The following is a 14,782-nucleotide window of genomic DNA, read 5'->3' as shown; positions in this document are numbered from 1 at the left end:
CTAATATTCACTGACTGCTCCTCTACTCCAGGTACTGCTCTAAATGCTTGGCACTGTCTTCTTTCCATTAATCCTCATACCACTTTACCACCCTAGGATGTAGCAACTCTCACTCTGCCCTTTTAAATTTTTTTAGTAGCTGAGCCATCCTGCCACCTGTTGGCAGCTCAGCGGCAGCTCAGCTCGGGCCGGGAATGGAACCGGCGACCCTGTTGCTCAGAGCTCGTACTCTTGAGTGAGCTCTTAACCAACTGAGCCACTCGGCCGGCCTATCACTCTGCCCTTTTTAAACGATAAGGAAATGGAGGCACAGAGAGGTTAAGTAACTTATTTAAAGTCACACATCAAATTAGCAGCACATCTGGCATTTGAAAACAAGGAGTCTAACTCTAAAGCCAGACACCAGGAGAACAGCACATGGTGCTCCTGGGCTGCTGAGTCCTGGGAAAATAAGTGGAAGGGACTTGGGAGCAGCACGATTCAATGGCTGCCCGGGATCCCTACAGGAAAAGGTGAGGGGGATGCCCAAGGAGCCTTGACCGTTCCCCTAGCTGCAGAGGCTACTGGCATGGCAGGGCTGGATGGTGACTGGCCCTGGCCAGTGGGGACCTCACCGGGCCATGAGCTTGTGCAGCTCTTGCTTGTGCTGCTGGTCCTCGGTGGCGATGGCATGCTGGGCCTGCTGCTGCATGGTCTGAACGAAGTGCTGCATGTGCTGGAAGGCATCAATCTGTACAGGACAGAGGCACAGGGAGCAGCTGGGCACGCGGCCAACCTCATAGGAAATGCACAACTGTTCATCTAATAGGCATATGAGCCAAGCCCTCTAAACAGAGCCTGCTAGAATCCAGGATAACGACCCCATAGGACAGAGGACCAGGGCACGATGCTGGGAGATGGCTGGGCTCTTCAAGAACACTCACATTTTTTCAACTCAAGTCTTAGCTCTCCTTTGCCAACTGTAATTACTAGTTTAATAAGCCTTGGAAAAGCTACTTGCCTGGCTACCTCGAATAACAATTCATATGAAGTAATTTGAAATAACTGCTTACTTCACTATCAGCAGATTGCCCTGGGGAAAAACCAGGCTAATGGGAAATTGTTTCAGGCTAGTAAAACTTTAGTATTTGTTTAAAATACTGTGGTACCTTGGACACTCCAGCATAGCAAAAAACTGTAGTTATAAAAACCCGATAGCACCGCCAATACCCAAATAAGAACACAGAGATGGGGGGAAGCCCCTCATACATCCACATAGGACAGCAGGATGTCACTAGCTAAGCAGACACCTAGTCGAACAGGGTGGCTTAGCAAAATCTTCAGAGCGTCCCCTAGCAGTTAGATATATTTACACTATGGGATTTTATACAAAGTGAGCAGAAAGCATTTGGGTTAGGAGCAGAAGTTCTTATTGAACAGTAAAACAGATTAGAAACAGAGAGTTGAACTAGGGAAGAGCTGAGACAGAGTCAGAGATCTAGAAATAAGTTTCAAGCCATGTGTATAAACCTGCTACATCCAGACATATCAGCATCTTAATAAATGGGGTCCATACTATTTTGAAAGGGCTTAAGGATGGCGGTAGACAAAGCATACAAATATCAAAAGCTCAAGTGGAAAAAAATGGTGAAATTTAAATCTGCCAACAGAGAGAGGGGGCATGGTATGTGAGAGAAGGTGAAACAGAGGCTATGTGTCCTGTGCTGCAGAAGAGGAGGGAAAATAATCAACACTTCAAATAACTAAGGTCAGAATGAGCTCCTTATGGTAAATTACATAAGTTTGTTTTTTTTTAAAGAGAAACATGTCAGTATGACGGCCTTGAAGGAAAATGAAACACCCTGGCTTGGGGGTCCAGGACCAATCTCAGATACTTTTCTACGTAAGGAAGAGTTAGTGCTTAACCCAGAGCCAGAATGACATGAAAAACAATTTATCAGGCAGCTAATCCAAGCATGAGGACAGGGCAGACACACGGATGTTCCAACAGTTAAGACACCTGTCTCCCTCAGACACCTGCCTTCAGAGTCCAATGACTCACCACTGGCTGTGAAAAATGAACTACTTAGCATCCCACACCTGGGAAGCGACAAATGCTCCTGTAGTTTTTCTTCTGTAAGAATTATACTGACAAGACTTAAATCTGATTAAAAAAAAAAAAAGAATTGAGGGGCAGTGCTAAAAAGATCAGCCACTGAGAAGGTGATCGATAACGCACGCGATGACTGTGCACATCAAGCAGGTAATAAGTAACTCGGGAACTCTGATGCCAGATGCTTTCAGAGCCCATGAGCTGTGTTACCAACAGTCCAGTCATAGAGTTAAATTCTTTTCGGAGACTCACCAAGGCACCGAACAAAAAATAAATTGCCCAAATTGGGAAGTCTGGGTATTAGTTTGGATTTGAAGCCCGATGTTAAGTTTAGTGAGTTTATCCAGCATGGGAGAATCTAAGAGCTCTCTTCTCTGTGACACAGAGGCAAATTATTTTCAAGGCATTGAAAATGTTCTAAAAAAAATGCCTTCTTTTCAGGCTGGCCGAGTGGCTCAGTTGGTTTAGAGCTTGCCCAAGAGTGCGAGCTCTGAGCAACAGGGCTGCTGGTTCGATTCCCACATGGGCCAGTGACGCTGCGCCTGAGCTGAGCTGCTGCTGAGCTGCCAGCGGGTGTCAGGATGGCTCAGCTGGTGTAACAACAAGATTGCCTGTTCGATGGTGGGCTATGCCCACCCGCAACTAAAACTAAACTTGGCACCTTGAGCTGAGCTGCTGCCCGGGTGGCTCAGGGAATAGAGCGTGCGCTCTTAACAACAAGGCTGCCGGTTCGACTCCCACATGGGATGGTAACTGGCGCCCTCCACAACTAAGACTGAAGAACAACAACTTGGCTGTTCCCCTCCCCCAATTCCCCTATAAAATCTTAAAAAATAAAAAAGCCGCCTTTTCTACATCCCCAGGAAGTGAGGAGGGGGAAAAATGATTCTTTTTTCGTACAAAGGCAGGACTGGTCACTCAGAGGAAGGGCCGCCTTCTCCCAGGTCCAGAGTTTAAGCTGGGCATAGTATTCCTGCTGCTTGACTGCCTGGCTGTTTCACGTTCTCAGCTGAGTGAAATTTCACGGAAGGACAGGCCTGCCTCTAAACTCTGTGAAGCCTCTGACCTAGGAAAACCCTGCGCGTACAGCCGATGCCTGATGCCTTCCTGTAGAACACGGTCTGCACTTCCCCAAACACTTTCATCTGCCTCAGGCAAGGCAGAGAATACAATCCTTGTTGCCAGTGACTTGTTCAATTGCACACTTATTATTAAGTACTCAGTTTTTTTTTTTGGGTCACTCCTGAACTCTTCCAAAGACGTGACAGCTCTAGCTCTGGGCTTGAAGTTCAAGCACCTAACTTTAAACAGGTTTCTAAACCATGTTCATGTGGTTTTACGGTCTCCCACCAGAATCTGGGCTCCTAAGAAAAGGCCATGATCTGTGGAGCAGTTGAGCTGTGGTCATCTGTTGAAAGATGCCAGGCCTTGTTTGAGGTATTAGCCAAAAGGCGCCTTCTGCCTGCCTTCGGCAAGACATTCAAAGACTTGGAGGCTATACATAGGAAGGAAACCACGTGTTCGGATCCAGCACCTCTGTTTTTGCCATTTGCCTGGAGGAAGGTCAGGCTTTGAATCAGAATTGCCCTAGCTTGGGAGGCTTACAGAGACTAAAAAACACACACACCAGAACAAACCCTTAAAAGACAACAAGAAAAAACAACACCCCCAAACTGTACATTTGGAGAAGGAAACATGGACCATGACTACTGCAGTAAGCCCCACAGGCTCAGAGCCTGGGTGCCGTGCTCTGGGCAGCAGTCAGTCAGTCAAGCCCCACAGTGCAAGAATCTCCCAGGTGTGCCTCCAGCAGACACAACTGCTCTTTCCACAGCCAAGGCTCTGGTGGCTCCTTTGCATTTCTTTCTCATCTCAGGCACTGCTGTGGGGACAACATGGAGAAGACAGCCCGGACGCCCTCCACTATTTGGTAAGGAGGAGGATGGGGGACACAGAGCAGGGGGCTGATTTTGCCTCCAGGGCTGACTTTTTGTTAGTCATCAACCATCATCCTGGAAGACTGTTTAAAAAAATAAAAACAACCTGGCCCCCCCCTCCCCTCCCCACTTCCCCACCAGGAGCCACATCTATTTCCCAAGGACCTGTCTGTAAATAAAGTAAGAGGAATTCTACACTGGCTTCAAGATGACTTTCCCTACTGGTTTCAGCATTATATTCTGGGTGTTGTTGCTTTGGAATCCCAAATTGATGATAGGAAAGGAGACGAGAAGTCTGAAAAACCAAATTGGTCTTGTGAAAGTTCCAGTCGGTGTTTTCACAAATATGCTGGTTTTTTGGGTACCTACCAGCCCATCTTTCTCCGAGCGGGCAGAAATTGTGCTTTTTCTATGTTCCAGCACATTCTGGCTGCTAATAAATACAACTGTGATTACGCTCATTGGTTTGATCAGCGCTATACATGCACCTCCTTGACTATGATTCACTTTTTGAAATCCGGCCAAATAGCTCCTAGCAGCAGCAAACTCCCTGACCCGGTGGTTTGGACGCCGTATCTTTTCGGGCCCCGAGGCAGCGGGAAGCAGAGTAGGTGAGCATGCTGGGGAGGCCTGCTCTACCGTTGAGTGGCTTCAGATACAGACCTTGCGAGCACTCTTCCACATGTTTTTCATGTAGGCGTAGGTCACTTGAGGGTGAACTGTTGGCAGAGGATGGTCAAGCTGCCGAGACGGATCGACTCCCAGGAGCAACACTAAGGTTTTATGAGCAAGAGCCTTAAAAACAAGAGAGCTCGGGGTGTAAACAGAACCGGCCCAGGAGCGCCGTTCCCTCCTCAGCCCCCCTGGCCCGGTGTGGTGGGGGTTACTCACCAGCCTGCCGCTCTTGCCACACAGACTTGCATACTTGAGCCAGGTCCTCATGTCCTCGTGGGGGCTGACCACAAGGGACCGCACCATGAGGATTTTCTGCCAGTCCTCCACGATGCGCTGGCAGCCCTGGAACATTCAGAAGTTGAGGGTTAGTTATGTCCTCTGCTATATCTTAACCCCCCACAAGCAACAGCAAGACCCACCCTGCAACAAAAAGATTCATTTTTATAATCTCAGCTTTCCCAAGTGAAAGGCACTGTGAATGAAATGCCTCAGGGGTTCCTCCAAATTGGAGAAGCAGTAGAATATAGATTCTGAAACTTGAATCCTGGCCCTGCCACTTACTACGTGACTTTGGACAAGTTACTTAATTCTCTGATCTGTAAAATGGGATAAAAACAGTACCAACTTCATAGGGCTCTGATGAGGGTTAAATGAATTAAATTATTTATATTTCCTTTTCTGGATTATAAATAATGCATTTTTAACTTTATTTTTTGCTTCAGTCTCTCTGGTTGACGATGACTATCACAGATAAAGAAATTAAATGTATCATTCAAAATTCAAAAAACTAATTAAGCGTAAGAGAAATTTAAATAATTAAATTTTCAAATGTTTGTAAGTTGGTGGCGTTTTATATTTCTGAAGTTATTAAAGCTAGACCTGCACTAAGACTTCTGGCCTTGCTTAGATTCTTTCCTCTTCATTTTTATTTGTCTCAGATCAAAAACTGCATATAGAAGGGGAGGTGTCTCATTCAGTCACACCAATAAATTCTTTTTTATTAAAAAACAGGGTGAATTAATTGTTAGCAAAGGGGATAAGCTAATTTTACATCACTGAGAGTAAAGTAAGCCTCTCTACCTCTGCTGATAAGAAGTCAGACTCAAGAGACAAATCGCCAGGGGAAGTGGGTTTCTGAAAGCTACCACTTCATGGGTGAATTCTGTGAAACCCAACGAGCTGTCCTCCATGGAGATAAGTCTAAAGTCTAGCTGCAATGGTTGTAGGCTTTTCAATGTGACAGGATGCAGTCCGAGCCTGAATAAAAAACCCAAGGCAAGAAGAGACCCAGTGCCAGTAAGGCTGACCTCTCAAACTGCCCCCACGGGAGACACTGGCTGGGGATTTCAACTTAGATGACTTGTCCACAAAATGGCAGTCTTTCAGCCTAGGCAGTTTGTTGAGTCTTTTGACAGCAAGCCATCCACGAGAGCCAAATTTCTACCACAAACTTAATGCTTTATTTTGAGGCCTTGGACCGTATCTTTCCATCCCATTACGTGTGACAACAGTGATTTGGAAAGTTAGAAAAACAGAAAAAAGTACACTGAGTGATTGTTTTGGTGACTTCTTACCATCTGCTAGTTTCTCCCAGATGCTGAAATAATCTAGGCCCCTGTCAGCCAAAAGGCACCCTACTGTCTCGAGATAGGAAAGTCGTGAAGGCTAAGATGATGACAGTATCTTGGGCACAGTCAAGTCAGACAGGGGTCTCCCCTCCCAAGACTCACTTAATCCACCCCCTTTCAAGGTGCTATTTGGATAAAGCCCCTCTTGTTGGAATGGCGGAAGGTTAATCAGATCACTGCTTTGGAAACTCTTTACCCCATTACAGGCACTTAAAAACCCGGGGTGTGTACGAATCAAGTGGGAAATGCTTGCTTTGTGGAACTCTTTTCTGGTGTCCAATAGACAATTTTCCATCAAAACACTCACTGGGCATTTCAGCATTGCTAATAAAACATGCGAAGGAACTGCATGTGCTCTGCAGAGCACAAACGACTACTATATTCACAGACGAGCCTCTGCCTGCTGCGCGTTCCTGTCCAGTGGAATGTGCCCTGAGCTGCTGAGACAGGAATGCAGCCTGGAGTCAAAAGGCTTTGTCACAGCCTGCTGAGGAGCTTGGAAGTGCAAACCCTGACTGGTCTAAAGGCAGAATTTGGAGTTAGGTGTGGATTGGGCCAAGAGGAAACGGTTTAAAATTGAGGAGGCTGATTATGACAAGCAGGGGGACAAGCGGCTTCTGGAGCGTGAGGGCTTTCTCTCTTTTGCCGATGAACTTCCCCTCCTACTGCCTCAAGGGATGGGAAAGCTTCCTTTCCAAGAACACTTAAGACTGCTGACTCCCAGATCTGGAATTGATAGTCCCCCATGCTAAAATGATCAGAATGTACAATGAAAACACTGATGAGGACTTGGAAAAGTTTCTCTGAGGCGAGACTTCAGTGCAAAAAAGTCTGAACAGAGATCATGGGATGACCATGACCTGAGGAACGTAAATGGCAGGCGTTGGTCAATGAGAATATCAGGCGACCCCATTCAAAGAGCTGGATGTAGGTGGCCAGCGAGTGGATTTCGAGCCGTAGTTCTCAGTGTTGGCCGCAGACTGAAATCATCTAGGGAGGCTAAAAAGATACTGATCCTGGGTCTATCCCCAGAAATTCTGATTTATTTGGGCTGGGAAGCAGCCTGGGTATCTGGATTCTTAAAAGCTCTCCAGGTCATTTTATTGTGTAGCTGAAGTGGAAAACCACTGATTCTGAGGTTAAGATTCTCAACTGCCTAGCCATAAGTGTCACTTATTAAAGACATTTTCTTTTATTCCTAGAGAAGGGTAAAAGGAGGCTGGAAAATCGGTCACCCTCTCACAGCCAAAGGCTGTGAGATGTTTTCCTCTGACTGCAAACCAGCCTCTGGGGCAGCAGAAAGCAGATGCTGAGCAAAAGCGGGAGAGAGAGGAGGGCAGGCTACCTGAGGCTTTCTACCAGGCTCACCTGCAGTCTCTCCCACCAGATCTGGCGGATGATCTCTCGTCGCTCGGGGACAAGTTTGTACTGGATGACCTCCTCCAGCTCGGAGAGCATATGGCAAGAAACCATGGCCTGATGGAAGCAAATCACATTCCAACTTAATACTGCAGGAACAATCCAAAAGCCAGGGTTTATTTCAATCATTCCTCCTGGTGGCAGGGTGTCTGCTGAGAACACACAGGTATGAGGTCAGCAGCCTGAGCGTCCTCAGCAGCCCACTCTGAAAAAAGAACTGAAATGAGCCTCTAAAATGATAACATGCAGAATATTCAACACTCACCCCATATGCCCGGCTGTAGCTCTCTCCTGCCATGGCCGTTAGCTCTGCATCCAGCAGGTCCCTGGCTTTGTCAATGCACTAGGAGAGAAAAATGGAACCCCTGCACTTGAGCTGTGGACTTGGGAGCTGAGGGTAGTGCTGCTCTTTTCAGGCCTCCCAATGAGCTTCACAAGTTATATAACTCACTTAAATTCCAGTGATTAAGAGAAAAATTCACCCAAGGGAAGAAACCTCTTCCTAAGACCTGAATGGCTAAAGAAGAGTACTATCTGATTTCTCAGAAAAGACAGAAATGTGTGGCAGCCAAAAGCTTAACGTCTGGGCTGGCCAAGTGGCTCAGTTGGTTAACAGTACGAGCCAGTTCGATTCCTACATGGGCCAGTGAGCTGCACCCGAGCTGAGCTGCCGCTGAGCTGCTAACAGGTGGCAGGATGGCTCAGCCGGTGAGAGCACATGCTCCTAACAATAAGGTTTCTGGTTCAACTCCCGCACGGGATGATGGGCTATGCCTACCCGCAACTAAGATTGAACACGGCACCTTGAGCTGAGCGGCCGCAAGCCACGGCCGGATAGCTCAGTGTGCAACAAGGTTGCCAGTTCAACTCCCGCACGGGATGATGGGCTATGCCTACCCGCAACTAAGATTGAACACGGCACCTTGAGCTGAGCGGCTGCAAGCTGCCAATGGGTGGCCAGATGGCGACTGGACTTGGAGCTGAGCTAGCTGCGCCCTCCACAACTAAGACTGAAGGATAACAACTTTGCTGTTCCCCTTCCCCAATTCCCCAATGAAATACTAAAAACAAAAACAAAACTTAACATCTATGATAACACCCCAAGTCTTGAGTAAAAGGAAAGGGGAAATGTGTGCTGAGAGTCACTGTGTCCTTGACTCTCAGAACACAAGGAGACCATCTGGGGGTCGGCCTGCTTTCCACTTTCCCTTGCTGGGCAGGTTTGTGAAAATGGACTGTGCAAACACTCAGATGGCTCCAGGTGGTCATCTCTAGCTTAGAAGCCCCTTGTCCTCCTGAGAGAGTGCCTCTGAGACTGGCAGAGAGACGCCCAAACCTCTCCATGTAGACAGGAGTCTTTGGGCTGGTGACATGGATGGCCCAGGTCTCAGTTCTCGTCATGTAAATCAGAATCCTGGCGGTGGCTGCAGGACTACAGTTTGAGTCTTCTGTGTCATCAATTAAAAGCCCTTCGTGCGGAGCTTTTCCTTGTCTGAATGTTTAAGGTTAATTACTGTGTCCCCATCCTGTAAGCATTCAGGCCATTTACCCAAGCACCTCACCCACGACAACCTGGCGTCCGACAGGGTGGATGTGATTACTTCATTATTTTATTCTGCAAGTCAGCACAGGGTTTTCAAATAATGCGCTGACGCTCCTAGAAGGTCACCAATGTGTGACACACCTGCACAGCCGGAAGAAGCCTGTGATTGACCTGCTGCAGAGGTGAATGGCTGCTGTCCGAATCCTCCCTTGGAGAGGTGGACAGTTTCTCTGTACTACAAAGAACGCTAGGCAAGCTGGTAAAAAGAGTGCCATGATGACCCAGGAGGCTAACTCCAAACGCAATCTAAACGGTAACTTCCAGAACACATCTGTCCCTCTCAGAGCAGAATGTGGCCCCAGTTAAAGTGCTGGCAGTCTTCTTACTGAATGTTATGCTCCAGAGCCATTCTAATGAGCTCACCGAGCCAAACACCAGAGCTGAAGTACAGCAGCCTATTTACACAGACGCCACATGCCTAGGAACTGACAGGCCATGTGTCATCACCTTCTCTTTGCTAGATGGTCTGGGTGCATGTAGGGTTTTACCTGTTGTGCCAGGGAGAAGAGGTCCTGATGTAATGCCAGCACAGCTCTATAAAATGCCCCATCATGAGTATCCCGAGGGATCATACAGGTGTACTCTTCCATGCTGTCCCACTGACCTACAGACAGACAGGCAGGCAGGCAGACAGACAGACAGACAGACACACACACAGAAAAGCATTAGGGTGGTCAACTTGCTGGGCTAAAGGTGGCATCTCAATAGGAGTCACTGCTATTTGCATTTAGCTGGGGGTTCAAACCAGACAAACTTGAGCCTGATGTATCAAAATCTTGCAGAGACACTCTGAGGGGTTGAGCAAGCTAATTTAACAAAGCCATATCTGTCTTCCAAACACAGGACGCCATTGCTGCTCCGGGGAGCTCCACAAAGGATGGGAGAAACAGCACGAGTGCAAAGCCCACATGTCAAGAGCGTTTAATGCAGCACCTCGTTAACCTAGAGAACTCTCTCAGGTTTCTCTAGGTGAGATGGAATAGCTTTCTTCCCTACGAGCAAGCATCTCACAGTTCAATGGTACATTGGAAATCACATTTTCCCCTTAAGAGCTGAAAATGGCCATTATCCGGACAGAGGACAGGGTTAGACAGATAGTTTGCCCTTCTCACTCTGGCAGTACCTTTGCCTCAGAAGGGAAGAGATAAATATTTCAAGAGACTCTGTTGTAACAGAAAGATGGGCTAGGTCACAGCACGGCAGTCTGTGTGTCATGGCAGACTAGGAAGACGGCTGCATCCAGGAATGCAGCTGGGAACAGTTTCCCCCGGTGAGATGCACGTGCATAGAATGCCAGGATTTCCAAAATGGTCTGCAGCTATCAGCTTCATTAGCTAAACTGTAGGGCTGCTGCTTTTACAAGGCATTTTCCTGCCTTCCACTCCAGACCAGTGGCTCATCCATTCTCTATGCCTCTGGGCAGGAGCAAAATAGCAAACAATGACTCCTCAGGAAGCAATTTATTTTTGAAAAATGTTCTGGATCCAGCCCAGGGCTCATGAAAGCAAAGGATATAAGCTCTGTGATTCAGGAGGAATAGAACGGAGATCGAAGGTTCTGTAACCTTCCTCTGGGCTTGATGGGGAAGCTGTTCTCCTGGGACATCCTATGGACCCTTAACCTCTTATTAAGAGCGTCTCTGGAACAGACATTGGTAATCCTCTCGGCTAGGGACCGGTGTCAGAAATCCACACTGTCGGTAGGGATGAAAAGGAAATCTCTACTTTAAAATACTCAGGGGATGGGAGTAAGGTGGGCAAGTGTTGGGCAGCAAGCAGGAGAATACAGAAAACAAAGTTGTCAAAACGTTTGTAATTGTTGGAGACAGTGAAAGGCATATGGGGGTTAATTATACCATTTTCTTCACTCTTATATATGTTGGGAAAGTTCTATAGTAAAAGTTAGAAAAGAAAAGGAGATAGCTGTCTTCTCTCTTTATTCCTGCTTGGGATAAAGACATGATGGATGGAGCTCCAGCAATCATATTGGATCATGAGGTAGACTTGAAAACGGAGGTCCTATGCAAAGCAGACATATGGGAAAAGGCTAATGACAACGGAGCCAGAACACTAGTCTGGGAATGCCTACCTCTCGATTTCATTTATAAGAAAGAAATATAAACCAGTAACTTGTTTAAGACAAAAACACCAAAACAAACAAACTTCACTAAATATCTTATTTTTGATGCTTATTCACTGTTTTCCTTGGCTTCCCTGTGAAGAGCCATTTTTACCCATATCTAACAAGTTAGTCAAAATCATCAGGCAGAGACAGATGGGAGCAACAGAAGTGAATACAGACTATTTTACACTGCTATAGACCTGATATCTCTACTTGCAGCCTTAGTGCCTTACTTTTCAGATATGAGTACCTAGCCTTACTTTCCCTGCCTTGACTAAGGTACCTGTGAGGAAAGCCTTACCTAACCCCCATGCAGCTGCAGCAGCCATTCGGGCCATCTTGGCTTGGGTCTCATCGTTAACCAGGGTCCACTTTTCACAGCACTGCTGATGGAGCTGCCCCCTGCAGGAAAAGAATGATATATTTGGGTGAATTGAAATCACCTCTCTAACCTGCCACTCTTTGGCCCCTTGGGTTAGCTGGGGGCCACCGAGGAACTGGATGATAGAGGCCTGCCTTGATCTAGGAGCCTTTAAATAAAAAGCACTTTCAACTGGGCCACCTACTAGAGAAGTGATCAGCAATTTGGTGTTCCTATAGCCTGGTACTCGTAATTTGTCTGAGAATGAGTTTATCAAAGATAGGGACCACGTCCAGCTCTACGTGATGTGAAATGTCCTGAACATCTGGCCCCCTTCATAAATATTAAATAACTTCTCTCATATGCCAATAAACTCAGCTCTTTCCCTTTGGCAGATCTACAGAGAAAGCAATCTGAAGAGACACAGCTGGACATTCATTTTGGGCTCAGAGCTATAGGAAGAACTGACTCTCAAAAGAATTATCCAAATGGTTGCAGGCTGAAATGAAACGCAAATGAAATCTATCTGCACAGAAAGAAGAAGGACTCAATCTAAAATAGGCACATCTACCAGAAACCCAGATGCTGCTTTCTGCACAATTACCATGAGTGTGGGTAAGGACTATGAGATACCGAGATTATGAATGATATTCAACAGACTCCAGTGCTCACAGGGAGCGGAAGCCCTCTCAAGAATAGAGACGTCCCATTGACAGAACAGCTGCCCTCCCATGTTCCACTTCTGAAAGAGAGGAAATAAAACTCCGCTCCTGCGCAAATATGAGCCTTGCTTCCATGTGAGCTTCAAAAGCTCAGCTAGGACACTCCTCAATCTTCCCTGCCTTCTGAAAAAGATGCTGCAGTGTGTTTGAACTTGGTATTGGGGGCAGAGTCGAGAGAAAAGGTACAAGTTCCAAGTGACCCAGCTCAGAAGCCTCGTGGGGCACGAGTTGCACTACGCTATAAGGTGACATGGGGGGTAGGGGTAGAGATAAAGATGCTGAAGTCAATCGGTGCTGAAGGGCTCTAGGCTGAGCTCACTGAGAAGCTGACTGGTGACCACGTCTAGAACTGCTCAGGCCCATTATCCAGAAGCACAGCAGTCATTAACTTCTGGCACATGACCGAGCGAGCCAGGGACATGATCACTGCAACTCAATGCACAGCCACGGTCCAAGAGGAAGAGTAGCTGGGCAGCCACCCTGCCCTGTACACGCACTGAAGCTCCGTGATAGAAGTAGGACGAACTTCAGTGTTGGTTTCCTGCCTTCCAAACCCAGAAGCCTTCACTGATGGGTCCCGCTGGGGTTATCTTAGAGCAGTGGTTCTTAAATTGTTCTGTGTATCGGAATCCACTGGAGGGCTCCTTCATCTGGACTGCTAGGTGCCACGTCCCGAGTTTCTGATTCAGGAGGTCTGCATGGGGGCCTGGGAATGTACATTTCTGACAAGCTTCTAGGAGATGCTGATGCTGTGGTCGAGGGGCCACAGTTTGAGAACCGCTGGCTCAGAGCACAGGAATAGCTCCTCTGGGCAGCATATCTTTGTTGGGTCCTGCCTAGAGGCAGGAAAGAAAGCTACATGAGCTCTGAAAGGTCCTTCCAACCCTAGAATTCAATTTTTTTACAGCTCATGGCAACAAGTAATTCAGCATCCCTCTAGTCTCGTCAGGACCACCCCTTTCGGTGCTATGGGTCTAAGGATTTAGCTTTGCTTTTCATTCAGAAGCAGGGAGCAAGTTCAATAGGAAAACAGCCCAAACTGTTCCCTCAAGAGACAAAGCAGGCAGCAGAGCAGGAACAGCATCCGGAAAGGCTGCCCCAACGGATGGTGGACACAGGCACCGCCTTTAAGCTGTGGCTGTGTCAACAGCTGTCAGCACCAGGTGGGGTTCCTCTCCCACACACATTTGTTACAAATAAGAATGCAGAATATACTGAGTTCTAATTCTCAAAGGCAGTGAGGGGTGAACCAGATCAAATAAAAAATGAGATGTCTGTGGGGCCAGCACTAGGATGGGTTTCAGACGCCCCTCACTGCACAGCGGGGAGTGCTAGGTACAAGGCCCATCCCAGGACCCTGACTTTCCCACCTGGCGCAGCAGCAAAAGCTTAGAAAGCGTTCTTTCATTTGGGGCACCTAAGTGGTTGGCTGACTCTCAAAGAGTCTGTTCTCAAGGACCCAGAGGCCATTTAAGGAACAGTGTGGGCAGGGGTTTACCTAGGTTCCCCTTGGCAGTATGTGGGGCTGGGGGCTGACTCCTGTAGTTAGCTTCCTGGAGGCAGATAAGCATGGGGGAGGGGAAGGTCTTAGCTTAGTGGTAGCCCCAGATCATTCTTGTTGCCACCTCTGGTCAACGGCTGCCTCGGGCACGTTCAGGATATACACTCAAAGCAAAAGCAATTTAGAAATTGCACTCTAAACAGAATTGACTGAATAAACCATGTAAGAAGCCTGCCCATAATCAGGAAAAGAATTCTGCTTCTTTCATCCCTTTTAGCCTGCTGCATTCTTAAATCCCTTGGTCAGCATCACTGGCCACTTATACTTTATAGGTAATTATAAAACTGGAATGAATCCAGGAGATCAGAAGTACGTGCGACCAAGTACTGCAACGTCAGGAGACCTGGATCACTCCGCTCTTGGGAGACCTCAGCCCGGCTGTGTCAACTTCTATGAGCCTCAGTTTCCCAACTGTCACATAAGGGGACCAGACAAAATTGCATCTAAAGTCTCCTCTAATATAGCCAAGCTGTCCCTACCTAACCTGCCTACCTAAGGGAAGTGGTTGTCTTTAATTTAGAAAAGGTAGGGAGGGGAAGGAACCAGGAAAGGTTTCAAGGGAGGAAGAGACAGTTCAGGTGGCCCTTGAAAGATGGGGAGGATTTCAAAAACTAGAAAAAGGAGAAGAGGGGGTGGGCAATTCAGGAAGCTGAGTGAATGAGT

The 14,782-nt window shown here is 47.3% G+C and overlaps 1 protein-coding gene across 1 annotated transcript in view; it reads right to left on the bottom strand.

Annotated features, from left to right (window-relative positions):
• The window catches only part of MTOR (mechanistic target of rapamycin kinase), a 111,324-nt gene that overhangs the window by 22,582 nt on the left and 73,960 nt on the right, over nucleotides 1-14,782 (bottom strand). The window contains exons 14-20 of the mRNA XM_019639752.1: nucleotides 11,777-11,877; nucleotides 9,843-9,958; nucleotides 8,017-8,094; nucleotides 7,701-7,808; nucleotides 4,921-5,046; nucleotides 4,693-4,824; nucleotides 615-730 (exon numbers count right to left, since the gene is read on the bottom strand). Of these exons, the coding sequence (XP_019495297.1) occupies nucleotides 615-730; nucleotides 4,693-4,824; nucleotides 4,921-5,046; nucleotides 7,701-7,808; nucleotides 8,017-8,094; nucleotides 9,843-9,958; nucleotides 11,777-11,877 (777 nt within the window). The remainder of the gene's footprint in view (nucleotides 1-614; nucleotides 731-4,692; nucleotides 4,825-4,920; nucleotides 5,047-7,700; nucleotides 7,809-8,016; nucleotides 8,095-9,842; nucleotides 9,959-11,776; nucleotides 11,878-14,782) is intronic.

The sequence above is a fragment of the Hipposideros armiger genome, unplaced genomic scaffold (assembly GCF_001890085.2).
Source record: "Hipposideros armiger isolate ML-2016 unplaced genomic scaffold, ASM189008v1 scaffold_46, whole genome shotgun sequence".
In the NCBI taxonomy this organism is placed as follows: Eukaryota; Metazoa; Chordata; class Mammalia; order Chiroptera; family Hipposideridae; genus Hipposideros; species Hipposideros armiger.
This window is presented reverse-complemented; position numbering and strand designations above follow the sequence as displayed.